Here is a 15,332-nt window from a genome sequence, read left to right as displayed (position 1 = left end):
TGACCTGCCTTTATAACAAATTATCTTTTCCTACCTCGTGCTCGTACCCGAGATTCCTCTTCCTCTGCATTTTTGAGTATTTGTTTAGCATGGTTCAATGAGGATTCACATTTCAGAAGGTTTTTCACGTGTGCAGCCAGTGAGTCTACACTGCTTCCACCACCATCGTCACTCTCTAACACCCCCTCTTCCTCTCTGCTATCTGTCATGCTTGTCTTGGGTGAAGAATATGGAAAGAAATTTAGAAGTACATCAGAAACTGACTCCAAGGAATTACTGTCCCATGAGCAAGAACTTGCATCACTACTTGAATCACTTTTAATGATAGTCATCATAGGGATAACAATCTTATTCCCAATGGTTCTACTATACTCTTCAGGTTCAGATCTCATTACAGATCTGGCTGCTTTATATTGTTTAAGGGTTTCATCAAATGCCACTCTGGCTTTGCCTTCTGCTTCCTGTAAAGGACTTCTAACTGTAGTTGAACTAATAAACTCCCAATTTTCAATGCCTCTCTGGCATTTCAGATTCGTCTGTGTGCTAATATCCTTCTGTATACACTTGTTGCTTGAGCTTTCTTCTGTGAATGGCTGTCTCTGAGACAAATCATCATTAGATTCATCAGTTGTGAGGGGTTCTTTGAAGCAAACCATCTTCTTAGATTGTATAAATGAAATATCACTAACATCTCTGAAAGGGACAAGGGGAGCAGGAACATTGTATCGTCTTAGTGCTATATTTTCTGCTTCCATTAAAAGTGTCTGAATCTCTTTAAGAGTTTTGGAACTGTTTTCTGTATCCCGGATTTCCTCAGAGCCAACATCTTCAAAACCAGAAGATTCTGGCTTATTTATTACAACTCTACCATCAGCCTGAGAATTTAAAGGCATATTGTTTGAGATAACACTGGTGTGAGAAGAATCCAAATTATCTGTTAGCCTTTGAACATGATGTGAAACAGGTTTGTGCTTCTCACTATGTGAGTAAGTACCAGGGGGAACTATTGATAACCCATTATTCTGATCAGCTTGCTCAAGACTGCTTGAGAACTTCAGGTTATCTTCAGTTAGATGTCTTTCTGGGAAATCCTGATGGTACAATATAGCTGGTTTTTCTCTATGTGAAAAGGAGCTAGGAGGAACTGCTGGTAACACAGTTTTTTTGTCAGCTGGTCCAGGAACTGTTGAAACCTTCAGTGAATCTTCCCTTAGATGTTTGTCTGGCAATTCCTTTGGGTAGAAAATATTAGATTTCTCACTGTGTGAATAGGAAGCAGAAAGAGGTATTGATATCTGAGAATTCACATCAGTTGGCTCAGCAACAGATGAAATCTTCAGAATATCTCCACTTTGATGTCTATCTCCCAACTGCTGTTGAAAGAAAATACTAGGCTTTACTCTCTGAGAATAAGAATTAGGAAAACCTGTCAATAATGGAGTCTTCTGGTCAGCTGGTCCAATTATAGTTGAAGTCTTGGGCTTCTCTCTATGTGAGTAGGAACCAGAGGGAGTTGATGGTAACTCAGTCTTTTGATCGTCTGGTAAAGTCTTGAGTCTCTCTTTATGTGAGTAAGAACTAGAAGGTCCTATTGGTATCTCAGCATTCTGATCAGCTGGTCCAGGAAGAGCAAAAACTTTCAAAGCTTCCTCAGTAAGATCTGGTAACTCCTGCTGGTAAGAAAAGATGGGACTCTCTCTATGTGAATAGGAAGCAGGGGGCATAATTCGCACACCAACGGTCTGGTCTGCTTGTCTAGGAACCCCTAAACCTCTTAAAGCATTTTCATTAGCATCTGGCAACTCTTGCTGGTAAGAAATGATGGGCTTTTCTCCATATGAGTAAGAAGCAGAGGTTACTGGTGGTATCCCAATCTTCTGGTCAGCTGGGCCAGGAACCTCAAAAACTTTCAAAGCCACCTGAGTAAGATCTGGTGACTCTTGCTGGTAAGAAATGATGGGCTTCTCTCTATATGAATAGGAACTAGGTGGTACTGTAGGTATCCCAGTCTTCTGGTCAGATGGTCCAGGAACATCTGAAACCTTCAGAGCCTCCACAGTCAGTTGACTGTCAGGCAAGGCCTGTTGGTAGAAAATAATGGGTTTTTCGTTATATGAGAAGGAAGGAGAGGTTACTATGGGTATCCCAGTCTTCTGGTCAGCCTGTGCAGGAGCATTTGAAACATTCAGAGCCTCTTTAGTAAGGTGTGTATCTGGTAAGACCTGCTGGTAGAAAACAATGGGCTTCTCTCTCTGTGAGTAGGAAGGAGAGGTTATTATGGGTATCCCAGTTTTCTGGTCACCTGTTCCAGAAACACCTGAAATTTTCAGAGCCTCTCCAGTTATATGGCTATCTGGCAACTCCTGTTGGTAGAAAATACTGGATTTCTCTCTATGTGAATAGGAACCAGAAGGTTCTGATGTCCCAGTCTTCTGGTCAGCTGGTCCAAGAACAGCTGAATCTTTCAGAGTCTCTTCAGATAAGTGACTGCTGGGCAAGGCCTGTGGGTAGAAAATACCAGGCTTCTCTCTATGTGAGTAGGAACTAGCAGGCAGTAAGAGGACGCCAGTCTTCTGGTCACTTGGTCTCGATGCAGGTGAAACTTTCAGAGCTTCTTCAGTTAGACTACCATCCGGTAGCACGTGCTGATAGAAAAGACCACTTGGCTTCTCTCCAAATAAGTAAGACTGAGAGGACCCTGTTATTATCCCAGTGTTCTGGTCAGTTGTTCTAGGAAGAGCCGAAACTTTTAGAACCTCTTCAGTTAGGAGCCTGCCTGGCAACTCCTGCTGGTAAAAAGTAATGGGCTTCTCCCTATATGAGTAGGAACTAGAGGGTGCTGTCTGTATGCCAGTGTTCTGGTCTACTGGTCCAGGAATAGCTGAAATTTTCTGAGTCTGATCACTTAGATGACTGTCTGGCAACTCCTGCTGATAGAAAAGACTGGTCTTCCCGCCATGTGAGTAGAAAGCAGGGGGCACTATCGGTATTCCACTCTTCTGGTGAGCTAGTCCAGAAACAGTTGGAACTTTCTGAGCCTCTTTAGTTAGATGACTGTCTGGCAAATCCTGTTGGTAGAAAATAATGGGCTTCTCTCTATATGAATAAGAAGCAGAAGTTATTATAGGAATCCCAGTCTTCTGCTCAGCAGGTCCAGGAGCAGCTGAAGCTTTCTGAACTTGTTCAGTTAGATGACTATCTGGCAATTCTTGTTGGTACAAAATACTGGGTTTCTCTCTATGTGAGTAAGTAGTAGAGGGTATGACAGGAATCCTAGCCTTCTGCTCAGCCAATCCAGGAACAGATGAAACTTCTGGAACTTCGTGAATTACATGAATGTCTGGCAACTCTTGCTGGTACAAAATACTGGGCTTCTCTCTACGCGAATAGGAAGTAGAGGCTACTGTTGATATCCCAGTCTTCTGCTCAGCCAATCCAGGAACAGATGAAACTTTATGAGCCTGTTCAGTTAGATGACTCTCTGGCAACTCCTGTTGGTAAAAAATATGAGGTTTCTCTCTATGTGAATAGGAAGTAGAGGGCACAGTAGGAATCCCAGTCTTCTGCTCAAGGGGTCCAGCAGCAGTTGAAACTTGCTGAACCTCTTGAGTTAGATGACTGTCTGGCAATCCTTGTTGGTAGAAAATACTGGATTTCTCTCTATGTGAATAGGAAGTAGAGGGTACTGTAGGAATCCCAGTCTTCTGCTCAGCCAGTCCAGGAACAGCTGAAACTTGCTGAATCTCTTGAATTAGATGACTGTCTGGCAACTCTTGTTGGTAGAAAATACTGGACTTCTCTCTATGTGAATAGGAAGTAGAGGGTACTGTAGGAATCCCAGTCTTCTGCTCAGCCAGTCCAGGAACAGATGAAACTTTTTGAGACTGTTCAATTAGTTGACTGTCTGACAATTCTTGCTGGTACACAATACTGGGCTTTTCTCTATGTGAATAGGAAGTAGAGGGTACTGTAGGAATCCCAGTCTTCTGCTCAGCCAATCCAGGAGCAGCTGAAACCTGCTGAACTTCTTGAATTAGATGACTCTCTGGCAACTCTTGTTGGTACACAACATGAGGCTTCTCTCTATGTGAATAGGAAGTAGAGGGTACTATTGATATCCCAGTCTTCTGTTCAACCAATACAGGAGCAGCTGAAACTTGATGAGCCTCCTGAATTAGACGTCTGTTTGGCAATTCTGGTTGGTAGAAAATACTGGGCTTCTCTTTATGTGGGTAAGAAGCAGAGGTTACAGCAGGAACCCCAGTCTTCTGCTCAGCCAATCCAGGAGCAGCTGAAACTTTCAGAGTCTGCTCACTTGGATGAGTATCTGGCAATGTCTGTTGATAGAAAATATGAGGCTTCTCTCCATATGAGTAAGTAGAGGATGGAGTAGGCAACCCACTCTTTTGATCAACCGGTCTAGGAGAAGCCAAAACTTTCAGAGCTTCTTCAGGTGGCTGACTGTCTGGCAAGACTTGATGGTAGAAAATACCAGGCTCCTCTCCAACTGAGTAAGAACTAGCAGGTACTATTGGTTTTCCAGTCTTTTGATCAGCTAGTCCAGGAAGAACTGAAACATTCAGAGACTCTTCAGTTTGATGACTGTCTGGCAATGCCTGTGGGTAGAAAATACTGTGCTTCTCTCCAAGTGAGTAGGAACTTGGAGGAACTGTAGATACACCTGTCTTCTGGTCACCAAGTCCAGGAACAGCTCCAACTTTTAGAGCCTCTTCAGTTAGATGACTGTCTGGCAAGGCTTGTGGGTAGAAGATATTTGGCTTCCCTCTTTGTGAGTACGAACTAGAGGACGCTGCTGCTATTCCAGTCTTCTGGTCAGCTAGGCCAGGAATAGCTGAAATTTTTAAAGTCTCTTCAGTTAGACGACTGTCTGTTAATGTCTGCTGGTTGACAGTATCAGTATATTCACCAATATTCTTCACTTGAGGAGACCTTCCAGCCAATTGAGGAAAGTCCTCAGGGGACAAGGATAAAGGAGATACAGTGTCTGAATCTTCAGGAAAGGTAGTGATGCCTGGTTTAAAGGTAGATTGAGGAATTTCAGCTATGCCTCCTTTAGAAGTATCCCCTAAAGAAAAAGGGATTTGTTAATATTTTTAATATTATAAATAAATACACACACACACACACACATTTATATATACAGAATTAAAATGTATTCTTTTTATGCATTAAAAGAAATCAGGCAAGCTTTTCTTCTTCTGGCCTTTATGCTACCAGAAAGGACTCCAAAAGAAATAACTCACCATCAGAAGAAATAAAGATTTACAGATAAAGATGTTAATTACAAAGTGATTTATAACAACAAACTAATGTGGAAATAAATATGCAATGAGAGTAATTTTTTTTAAATAGCAGAATATATACTTTATGGAATATTATGTGGAGCTTAAAATTTAGATTTTAAAGAATTTTCATTATGATGAACAAATCGTATCTACTATGGCATCTGATTTCATGCTACTTATAAGCTAATAAGTTAGCCTGTTACTGTGTCATGTATGTTGTTAGAAGACAAAAGACTCCTCAATCAAGGACAAAATATTTATTCCATGGGATAGTAAAGGAAAATCAACTTATTTTCATGAAATTCCCTTTCCCCTAAGTTATATGAGGGCAAAGCAATATAGCCCAGATGGATGCTATACATGCAATGGATTTAAATGATTCTCCTAATAAACACACCGTGAATAAAATATGTATTTTTAACTACATGAAACTCTAAAGACTCTAAAGGTTACACTAAAAAGTATGAAATTAATTCTATATGACATGGGGAGTTGTTGACTGATCTGATCAATACTGCAGAAACAGATTCAGGATGAGTAGAAGGAATAAAAGGGTAAGCAGTACTATCTAAAAGAACTTTCTGCAACAATGGAAACATGCCATATTTGTATTATCTAATGTGCTGTGCTTAGTCAGTCAGTCACGTCTGACTCTTTGTGATCCCAGGGACTGCAGCCCACCAGGCTCCTCTGTAAAGGGATTCTCCAGGCAACACTACTGGAATGGCTTGCCATGCTCTCCTCCAGGAATCTTCCCAACCCAGGGATCAAACCCAGGTCTCCTGCATTGCAGGTGGATTCTTTCCCGTCTAAATCACCAGGGAAGCCCAACATTGCTGGAGTGGGTAGCCTATCCCTTCTCCAGGGGATCTTCAGACCCAGGAATCAAACTGGGGTCTCCTGCATTGAAGGCAAACTCTGATACTGGATTATCTAACAGAGTAATTCTAAATGAAAGCAGTTCTGAGTAGCAGTGAAAAATAAATAACTGCAATAAAAATAACAAGATTTGACATTCATTTGGTGATTCAAAAAAATCAATGTTTACTCTGTTCTAGCCACTGTTCTAGATATAGGAAATAGAGCAGCAAACAAAGAAAGCTTGCATTCCAATTCTGCCTCACAGAGCTTACATTCTACTAGAAGAAAGCAGACAATAAATTATTAAAACTTGGTATGACAGATGGTGATGAGATGATTAATATATACAGCAAACATGATCTATACCTTACACAGAGGGAAAGTAAGTTTCAAAGATGATGAAGCAACAGTGCTTTTCATTGAGAAGATCTTGTTAACTTGCAGATTCTGACTAAGTGGGTCTGGAATGAAAGCTGAAATCCTGCATTTCTAACAAGCTCCCTGATAATGCACAATACTACTGACCCTCAGATTACATTCTGAATAGTTGTACATTAATTGACAAAAACAGGCCTTTTAACCCTTTAATTCTAACTCTAAATTCTGAACTCCTTTCACTAAAATGAATTGCCATTCTAAAACCATTAATGAGTTTTAAAACAAAAATAGTAGTTGAATACATCATGAAACAGGTTGAGTTAATGACTAATGATTGCAAAGAACTAATAAAAAGGAACAATATAAGCTACACAGTAACTTGAAAAGGAATATGGGTTACAGAAATCTTTGTGAAGAAATAAAACAGCTAGAAAATTAATAAACCAACACAGACTGACAAAATGAACAACCAATGGGTCAAAGAAAAAAATCAAAAAGGAATTAAAAAATACATACCTGCAGACAAATGAAAATGGAAATATGCCATACTAAAACTTAAGAGGATACAGAAAAAAGTTCAGAGAGAAGGTTATAGCAACAAATAACTACGTCAAGAAGCAAGAAAAACAAGCAAATAAACATCTGAACTTTACAACTCAAAGAACTAGAAAGAGAAAAATAAAGCTCCAAGTTAAAAGGGAAGGAAATAACAAAGATCAGACTGGAAATAAATAAAATGGAGACTAAAAAGACAGTGTAAAAGATCAGTGAAACTAAGGGCTTGTTCTTTAAAAAGATAAACTGACAGTCCTTCAGCTAGATTCCAAAGAGAAAAAAGGGGACACAAATAAACTAAGAAATGAAAAAGATGTTACAAATAATAGCACAGAAATAATAAGGATAAGAGACTGCTATGAACAATTATGGACTAACAAATTTGACAACCCAGAAGAGATGGATAAATTTCTAGAAACATATCAATACAATCTACCAAGTCTCAATCATGAAACAAGAAATCTGAACAGACTAGTAAGGAGATTGAATCAGTACTCAAAAGTATCCCAACAAACAAAAGTCCAGGTCCAGAATTTATAGAACTGAATTCTATGAAACATTCAGAGAATTAAAACCAACACGTATCAAATTTTTCTAAAAAGTAGAAGAGAGCACTTCCAAACTCATTTCACTAAGCCATCATTACCCTCATACCAAACTCAGAAAAGGACATTACATAAAAAGAAAATTACAGGCCTGATAAATTTAGATCTAAATTGAAGACTTGATAAATTTAGACCTAAAAATCCTCCACAAAATATGAGCAAACCAAATTCAATAATACATGAAAGGGGTGCTATACCATAATCAAGTGGAAATTATTCCAGGGAACATTAACAAATCAATCAATGAAATACACCTTGTTAACAAAATGAAGGATAAATTATATGATCTCAATATGCAAAGAAAAAGCATTTGACAAGATTTACTACCCATTTATAATAAGAATTCTCAACAAAAGGGATATACAAGGAATGCACCTCAGCATAAAGGTTATATACAACAAGAGAACTGCTAGCATCATATTCAAGGGTGACAAGCTAAATGCTTTTCCTCTTAACACTGGGAAGAAGACAAGGATGCTCATTCTCATCAGTTTTACTCAGCTTAGTTTTGGAAGTCCTAGTGGAGTAATTAGGTAAGAAAAAGAAATAAAATGTATCCAAGTCAGAAAAGAAGAAAAACTGTCTCTACTGCAGATAACACGATGCTATATGTAGAAAACCCTAAAGACTCCAACAACAACAAAAAAATGAATTCAGTAAAGTTGTGAGATACAAAATCACTATACAAAAGTTACATTTCTATGCACTAAATATGAATGATCAGAAAACAAAATTAAGAAAACAATCATATTTACAATTGCATCAAAAAGAATAAAATACCTAGGAATAAATTTAACCAAGGAGGTAAAAGCTCTGTACACTGAAAACTGTAAATAAGACACAGTTAAAAGTAATGGAAGACCCAAAGAAATGGAAAGATAGTTTGTACTGAGGGACTTCCTAAAGGTCAAGTGTGCCTTTAAGAATTATCACTACAAACAAAGCTAGTGGAGGTGATGGAATTCCAGTTGAGCTATTTGAAATCGCTGCACTCAATATGCCAGCAAATTTGGAAAACTCAGCAGAAGCCACAGGACTGGAAAAGGTCAGTTTTCATTCCAATCCCAATGAAAGGCAATGCCAAAGAATGTTCAGGAGAAGGCAGTGGCACCCCACTCCAGTACTCTTGCCTGGAAAATCCCATGGATGGAGGAGCCTGGAAGGCTGCAGTCCATGGGGTCGCTGAGGGTCAAACATGACTGAGCGACTTCACTTTCACTTTTCACTTTCATGCACTGGAGAAGGAAATGGCAACCCACTCCCGTGTTCTTGCCTGGAGAATCCCAGGGATGGGGAAGCCTGGTGGGCTGCCGTCTATGGGGTCACACAGAGTCGGACACGACTGAAGTGACTTAGCAATAGCAATAGCAAAGAATGTTCAAACTACCACACAATTGCACGCATCTCACACGCTAGCAAATTAATGCCCCAAATTCTCCAAGCCAGGTTTCAATAGTACATGAACCAAGAATTTCCAGATGTTCAAGCCGATTTTAGAAAAGGCAGAGGAACCAGAGATCAAATTGCCAACATCTGCTGGATCATCAAAAAAGCAAGAGAGTTCCAGAAAAACATCTATTTCTACTTTATTGACTATGCCAAAGCCTTTCACTGTGTGGATCACAACAAACTGTGGGAAATTCTTCAAGAGATGGGAATACCAAACCACTTGACCTGAGAAATCTGTATGCAGGTCAGAAGCAACAGTTAGAACCAGACATGGAACAACAGACTGGTCCCAAATTGGGAAAGGAGTACATCAAGTATGTATATTATCCAGTTGCTTATTTAACTTATATGCAGAGTACATCATGTGAAATGCTGGGCTGGATGAAGCACAAGCTGGAATCAAGATTTCTGGGAGAAATAACAATAATTTCAGATATGCAGATGACACCACCCTTTGGCAGAAAGCAAAGCAGAACTAAAGAGCCTCTTGATGAAAGAGGCGAGTGAAAAAGCTGGCTTAAAACTCAATGTTCAAAAAACCAAGATCCAGTCCCATCACTTTATGGGAAATAGTTGGGGAAACAATGGAAACAGTGAAAGACTATTTTGGGGGGCTCCAAAATCACTGCACATGGTGACTGCAACCATGAAATTAAAAGACGCTTGCTCCTTGGAAGAAAAGCTATGACAAACCTAGACAGCATATTAAAAAGCAGAGATATTACTTTGCCGACAAAAGTCTGTCTAGTCAAAGCTATGGTTTTTCCAGTAGTCATGTATGGATGTGAGAGCTGGACCATAATAAAAGCTAAGGGCCGAAGAATTGATGCTTTTGAACTGTGGCATTGGAGAAGAATCTTGAGAGTCCCTTGGACTGCAAGGAGATCAAACCAGTCCATCCTAAAGGAAATCAGTCCTGAATATTCACTGGAAGGACTGATACTGAAGCTGAAGTTCCAACAGTTTGGCCACCTGATGGGAAGTACTGACTCACTGGAAAAGACCCTGATGCTGGGAAAAACTGAAGGCAGGAGGAGAAAAGGATGACAGAGGATGAGATGGTTGGATGGCACCATCGACTGGATGGACATGAGTTTGAGCAAGCTCCAGGAGTTGGTGATGAACAGGGAAGCCTGGCGTGCTACAGAGCATGGGGTCACCAAGAGACGGACACAACTGAGCAAATGAACTGAATTGCACAAGATGATGAAAACAGGAGACAGTAAAAGAGAACTGAGTTAAAACCATAGGCAGAGGAGGGGAGAATGGATAGAGATCACAGTAAGGCAGGCTCTACACATACCAAAGCCTCTGGTTTCCAGTGAATGTGGAAGGTCCATACTGCAGGAGAATCATTAGATTTATTTAAACTACTAGACAGGACTTCCCTGGTGATCCAGTTGTTAAGAATCTGCCTGCCAATGCAGGGGACACAGGTTGAATCCCTAGTCTGGGAAGATTTCACAGGTCATGTGGCAACTGAGCCCAGTCTCCATAACCACTGAGTCCCTGAATTACAACTACTGAGCCCACATGTCCCAGAGGCAGTGCTCCGCAGCTGTAGAAGGAAGCCACTGCAATGAGAAGCCTACACACCACAACTGGAGTCAAGCCCACGTGCACCCACAAAAACCCAGCATAGCCAAAAATAAATAAATACATTTTTAAGAAAAATTTTAATAATCAGACAAGCAAAACAATAACAAATATTCTCAGCACCAGAGAAGCTGTTAGTATCCAGGGCTGCAACAATATATTATCTAAAATGTCCAGTTTATAAAAATATTGAGACATACAAAGAAAAAGTGAACTATTCATAGGAAAAAAAATAAGTAACCAATAGAAACTGCCTTTAAGGAGACCCACATGTTGGATTTAGCCAGCAAAGATTTCAAAGCAGTTATTATAAATATGCTCAAAGAAGAAAAGAAAATCATGCTTAAAAACTAAAAGAAGGTAATGGCAATGTCTCATCAAATATAAAGTAAGGTTATAGAACTTATAATTGAACCAAATGGAAGTTCAACTTCCATTTGGGGCTGAAAAGTACTACTGAAATGAAAAATTTCCTAGAGGCTCAATGGTAAATAGGGACAGACAGAAGAACCAGTGAACGTGATGGTAACAGAGACTACGCAGGATGAAGGACAGCCCCCAAAAAGAACAAATGAACATGAACAAAGGCTCCGAGAGCTATTAAACAAGATTAAGTACACTGACACATGTATAATGGGGGATCATCTGAGGCAGAAAAGAGCAAAAAAAAAAAAAAATACTCAAAGGAAATAATGTTTGAAAACTTCCCAAATTTGATGAAAAACATCCTATGTATCTGATAATCCAAGTGAACTCAATGTAAGATAAACAGACACATCATAATCAGAATGTTGGAAGAGGATACTCTAAAAACAGTAAGAAAAACGAAGTCACATACAATGGAACATTAATAAGAGTAACAGTTGATTTCTCATCAGAAACAATAAATAAAGGTAGAATACAGTGGAAAGACATATTCAAAGTGCTGAAAGAAAATAACTGTCAACTAAGAATTCAAAATCCAGCAAAAAACACTTCCAAAAATATAAAAATATTTCCAGATATATAAAAACTGAGAGCAACTGTTGGTAGCAGGCCCATCTTACAAGAAGTACAAAAGGAAGTTCTTCAGGTTGAAAGCAAGTGATACCAAACAGTAATTTGAACTTACATAACAAAACAAATAGTGCTAGGAAAGATAATTATACTAGGTAATTACAAAAAAACAGCATACTTGCATACTTTCCTTTCTTCCAACAATTTTTTTAAAAAAGTTTACATAAAACAACGTATGTAATTGTATTATTGGAGCTATAAGACACAGAAATGTGACATATTTGACAATAACAAAAGGAGGTACATGAGAACAAAGTTAGAGTACAGCAAGGAAATGACACTGGATGATAACAAGTCCACAGGAACAAATAAAGAATAAAAAATGGTAAATTCAAATACAAATGCAATACGCCCTAATAAACAAATGTTTGTGCTCTCTACTTAAGTTTTTTTAAAACCCATAAAATTATATAAATAATTATGACAATGTAATAATGTACTCCTTGGTTTGTAACATATAGGTATATTATATATCAAAAGAATAGCAAATACAGGGAGTGAACAGATCTATATAGCAGAAACACCTCTTTATTACACTAGAATTCAGTTAGTATAAATTTGGGGCATATTCTGGTATGTTAAAATAAATTTTCTAAGTCCTAGAACAACCACTAATAATATAACTTTAACAATTAGCCAGAAAACTATTAAAGAAGTTAAAATACTGGAAAATATTCACTTAATGCAATGAAAGCCAGTAAAAGAGGAAAGAAAAAAAAAGACATGAGACAGATGGAAAATAAAAAGTAAATCAGCAAATATAAACCCAATCTTAATCAATAATTACATTAAATGTGAAGGGATAATATAATCACATTAAAAGGCAAAGACTATCATTCTGGAATTAAGAAATAAAGATACAACTGTAAGTTACTTATAAGACATAAACCTGAGCTTCAAAAATATAAGTAGACTAAAAGTAAAGGGATGAATAAAGACATGACATTCAAGCAGCAACCATAAGAAGTGGGATGTCAACACTGATATAGACAAAACAGACTTTAAAACAAAACAAAACAAAAAATGTTTCTAGAATTAAAGAGGGACAATGTATAACAACAAAAGGCCCAATTCATCAGGACTACAGAACAATTAGAAACATAGATTCACTTAATATCAAAATATATGAAGCAATTCTGACAGAAAAGGGAGAAATAATAATAGTTGGAGATTTCAATACCCTACTTTCAAAAATGGAGAAAATTAGCAGAAGATCAACAAGGATACAGAAGACTTGAACACTATCAACCCACTGGAACGAAGACACATGTATAGAACACACCACCTAACAACAACAGAATGCACATTCTTCTCAAGTGCAAACCATACATTCTACAGGATAAACTATGCCGTAGGACATAAAGCATGCCTCAACAAAGTGTAAAAGGACTCCTACAATTATACTAGGAAACAGTTTGGATGAATTAAAACAAAAACACAACAAACCAAAAGTTAATGCATGCAGTTAGTCTTTAGAAATCTATCAACATAAATACCTATATTAAAAAGAAAAATCTCAAATCAATAACCTTTCATCATAAGAAACAATAAAAAGCACAAACTAAAACTGAAGCAAATGAAAGAAAGGAAATAAAAAGAAACTAAAATGCAAATAGATTTAAGAAGTAGAAAAAATAGAGATTAGAAAAAGAGAAGAAATCAAAATTTCTTCAAAAAGATCAACAACAGGGAAAAATTTAGCTAGACTCACAAAAAGAGACAGAGAAAGAAAACTCAAATTACTTCTAACACAACTTATGACACTACTGTTACTTTTGTACCAAAACCTAACCAAAAAAAAAAAAAAAAGGCAAGAAATGTACACATCAATATCTATTATGAATCACAAAATTCCCCCCAAAAAATCACTGGTAAAATGAATCCAACAGCACATACAAGGATTATACACCATAACCAAGTAGCACTTATAACCAAGAAAGCAAGGTTGACTCAACATCTGAAAATTAATTAATAATGCTTCATAATATTAGAATAAAGAACAAAAATCATACACACAACCATCCTTTTAAAAATACAGAAAAAGCATCTGACAAAATCTAATACCTTTTATGTGATAAACGCACTCTAGAAACTACAAATAAAAAATAATTTCCCCAACCTGATAAAGGGCATCTACAAAAACCCCTCAGCTAACATGATAAAAGACATTCCTACAAAGACCTGCACAAGACTGCTCTTGCCACCTATAGGCAACACTGTACTGAAGGTTATCACTGTACTTGTCAAGGCAACTAGGAAATATAGAAAAAAGAATACATTCTAGAAAGGAAGAAGACATCTCTACTTGCAGATGACACTGGCTTATATACAAAAATAAGAAAACCACACAAAAAATTATAGGAATAACAAAGAGGTAGGTCAGCAAGGTTGCCAGCTACAAGATGAACATACAAAATTAAACTTTATTTCTATACACTAGCAGTGACTATTCCAAAAATGAAATTAAGAAAACTTTTCCATGTATAGTAACATCAAAAAGATTTAAATACTTGAAATTAATTTAACAAGGACATACAAGAGTTGTATGCTGAAAACTACAAAACACTGTTGAAAGAAATAAAGACCTAAATAAACAAAAAGAAATCCCACATGCACAGATCAAAATATGCAATATTATTAATATGGCAATATTCTCAAAAAAATCTACAAATTCAAAGAAATCGAACACCTGCTACACCATGAATAAAACTTAAAAAACATTATTCCAAGTGAAATGAATCAGTCACAGACAAACACTTATATGAGGTACCTAGAGTAGTCAAATTCACAGCAGAGGTGAAAAGTAAAACCATGGTTGATGGGGAAGTAGGAGGGAATGGGGAGTTATTCTTTAATATTTAGATAAAGAGTTCCAGTTTCACAAGATGAAAGAGCTTTGTGAATGCATGACATTGTTTACATGACAATGTAAATGTATTTAATGCCAATGAACTATATATGTAAAAATAGCTAAGATGAAACATTATCAGTATTTTACCACTATTTAAAACTAACTTAAAAAAAAAAAACAACAAGATAAAATAAGACTTTATCAAATTAAAAATTCTGTGAAGTCAACAGCATCAAGTAAGTGAACCCATAACTCAACAAGAGTGGAAGAATTTTTGCAAATAACATATCTAATAAGGGACCTGTATCCAGAATATACAAAGAACTTTTAAAATGCAGTAACAAAAAGTTAATAAACCAATTAAAAAGTGAGTGAGAATTTTAACAGACATTTCTCCAAAGAAGATATATAACTGTCCAATAAACACAACAAAAGATGTTCAACATCATTAGCCATTCAGTTCAGTTCAGTTCAGTCACTCTCTGAGACCCCATGAATCGCAGCACGCCAGGCCTCTCTGTCCATCACCAACTCCCAGGGCAATCTTGCTTTCTACCTCAAAATTAATTTCTCAGTCTCCTCTCTATAAACTTATATCTGCTCCTGTGTTCATTCAGTTTCCTTTTCCCTTCAAGTCTCAAAAAGGAATATAGAAACAAACTGACTTTAATATCA

General features: G+C 37.4%; 1 protein-coding gene across 18 annotated transcripts in view; it reads right to left on the bottom strand.

Moving 5' to 3' along the window:
• The window catches only part of ALMS1 (ALMS1 centrosome and basal body associated protein), a 186,938-nt gene that overhangs the window by 117,954 nt on the left and 53,652 nt on the right, over positions 1-15,332 (bottom strand). For all 18 annotated transcript variants that reach the window (XR_015137289.1, XR_015137290.1, XR_015137291.1 and 15 more), the window contains one exon: positions 35-5,086. Coding sequence is in view for 11 of the 18 variants with exons in the window: in XM_086327622.1 (XP_086183748.1) it covers positions 35-5,086 (5,052 nt within the window). In the remaining 7 variants the exon portion in view is untranslated. The remainder of the gene's footprint in view (positions 1-34; positions 5,087-15,332) is intronic.

Source organism: Bos grunniens, chromosome 11 (assembly GCF_055505025.1).
Source record: "Bos grunniens cultivar Pamir isolate PY7600 chromosome 11, Bosgru_T2T1.0, whole genome shotgun sequence".
NCBI lineage: Eukaryota > Metazoa > Chordata > Mammalia > Artiodactyla > Bovidae > Bos > Bos grunniens.
This window is presented reverse-complemented; position numbering and strand designations above follow the sequence as displayed.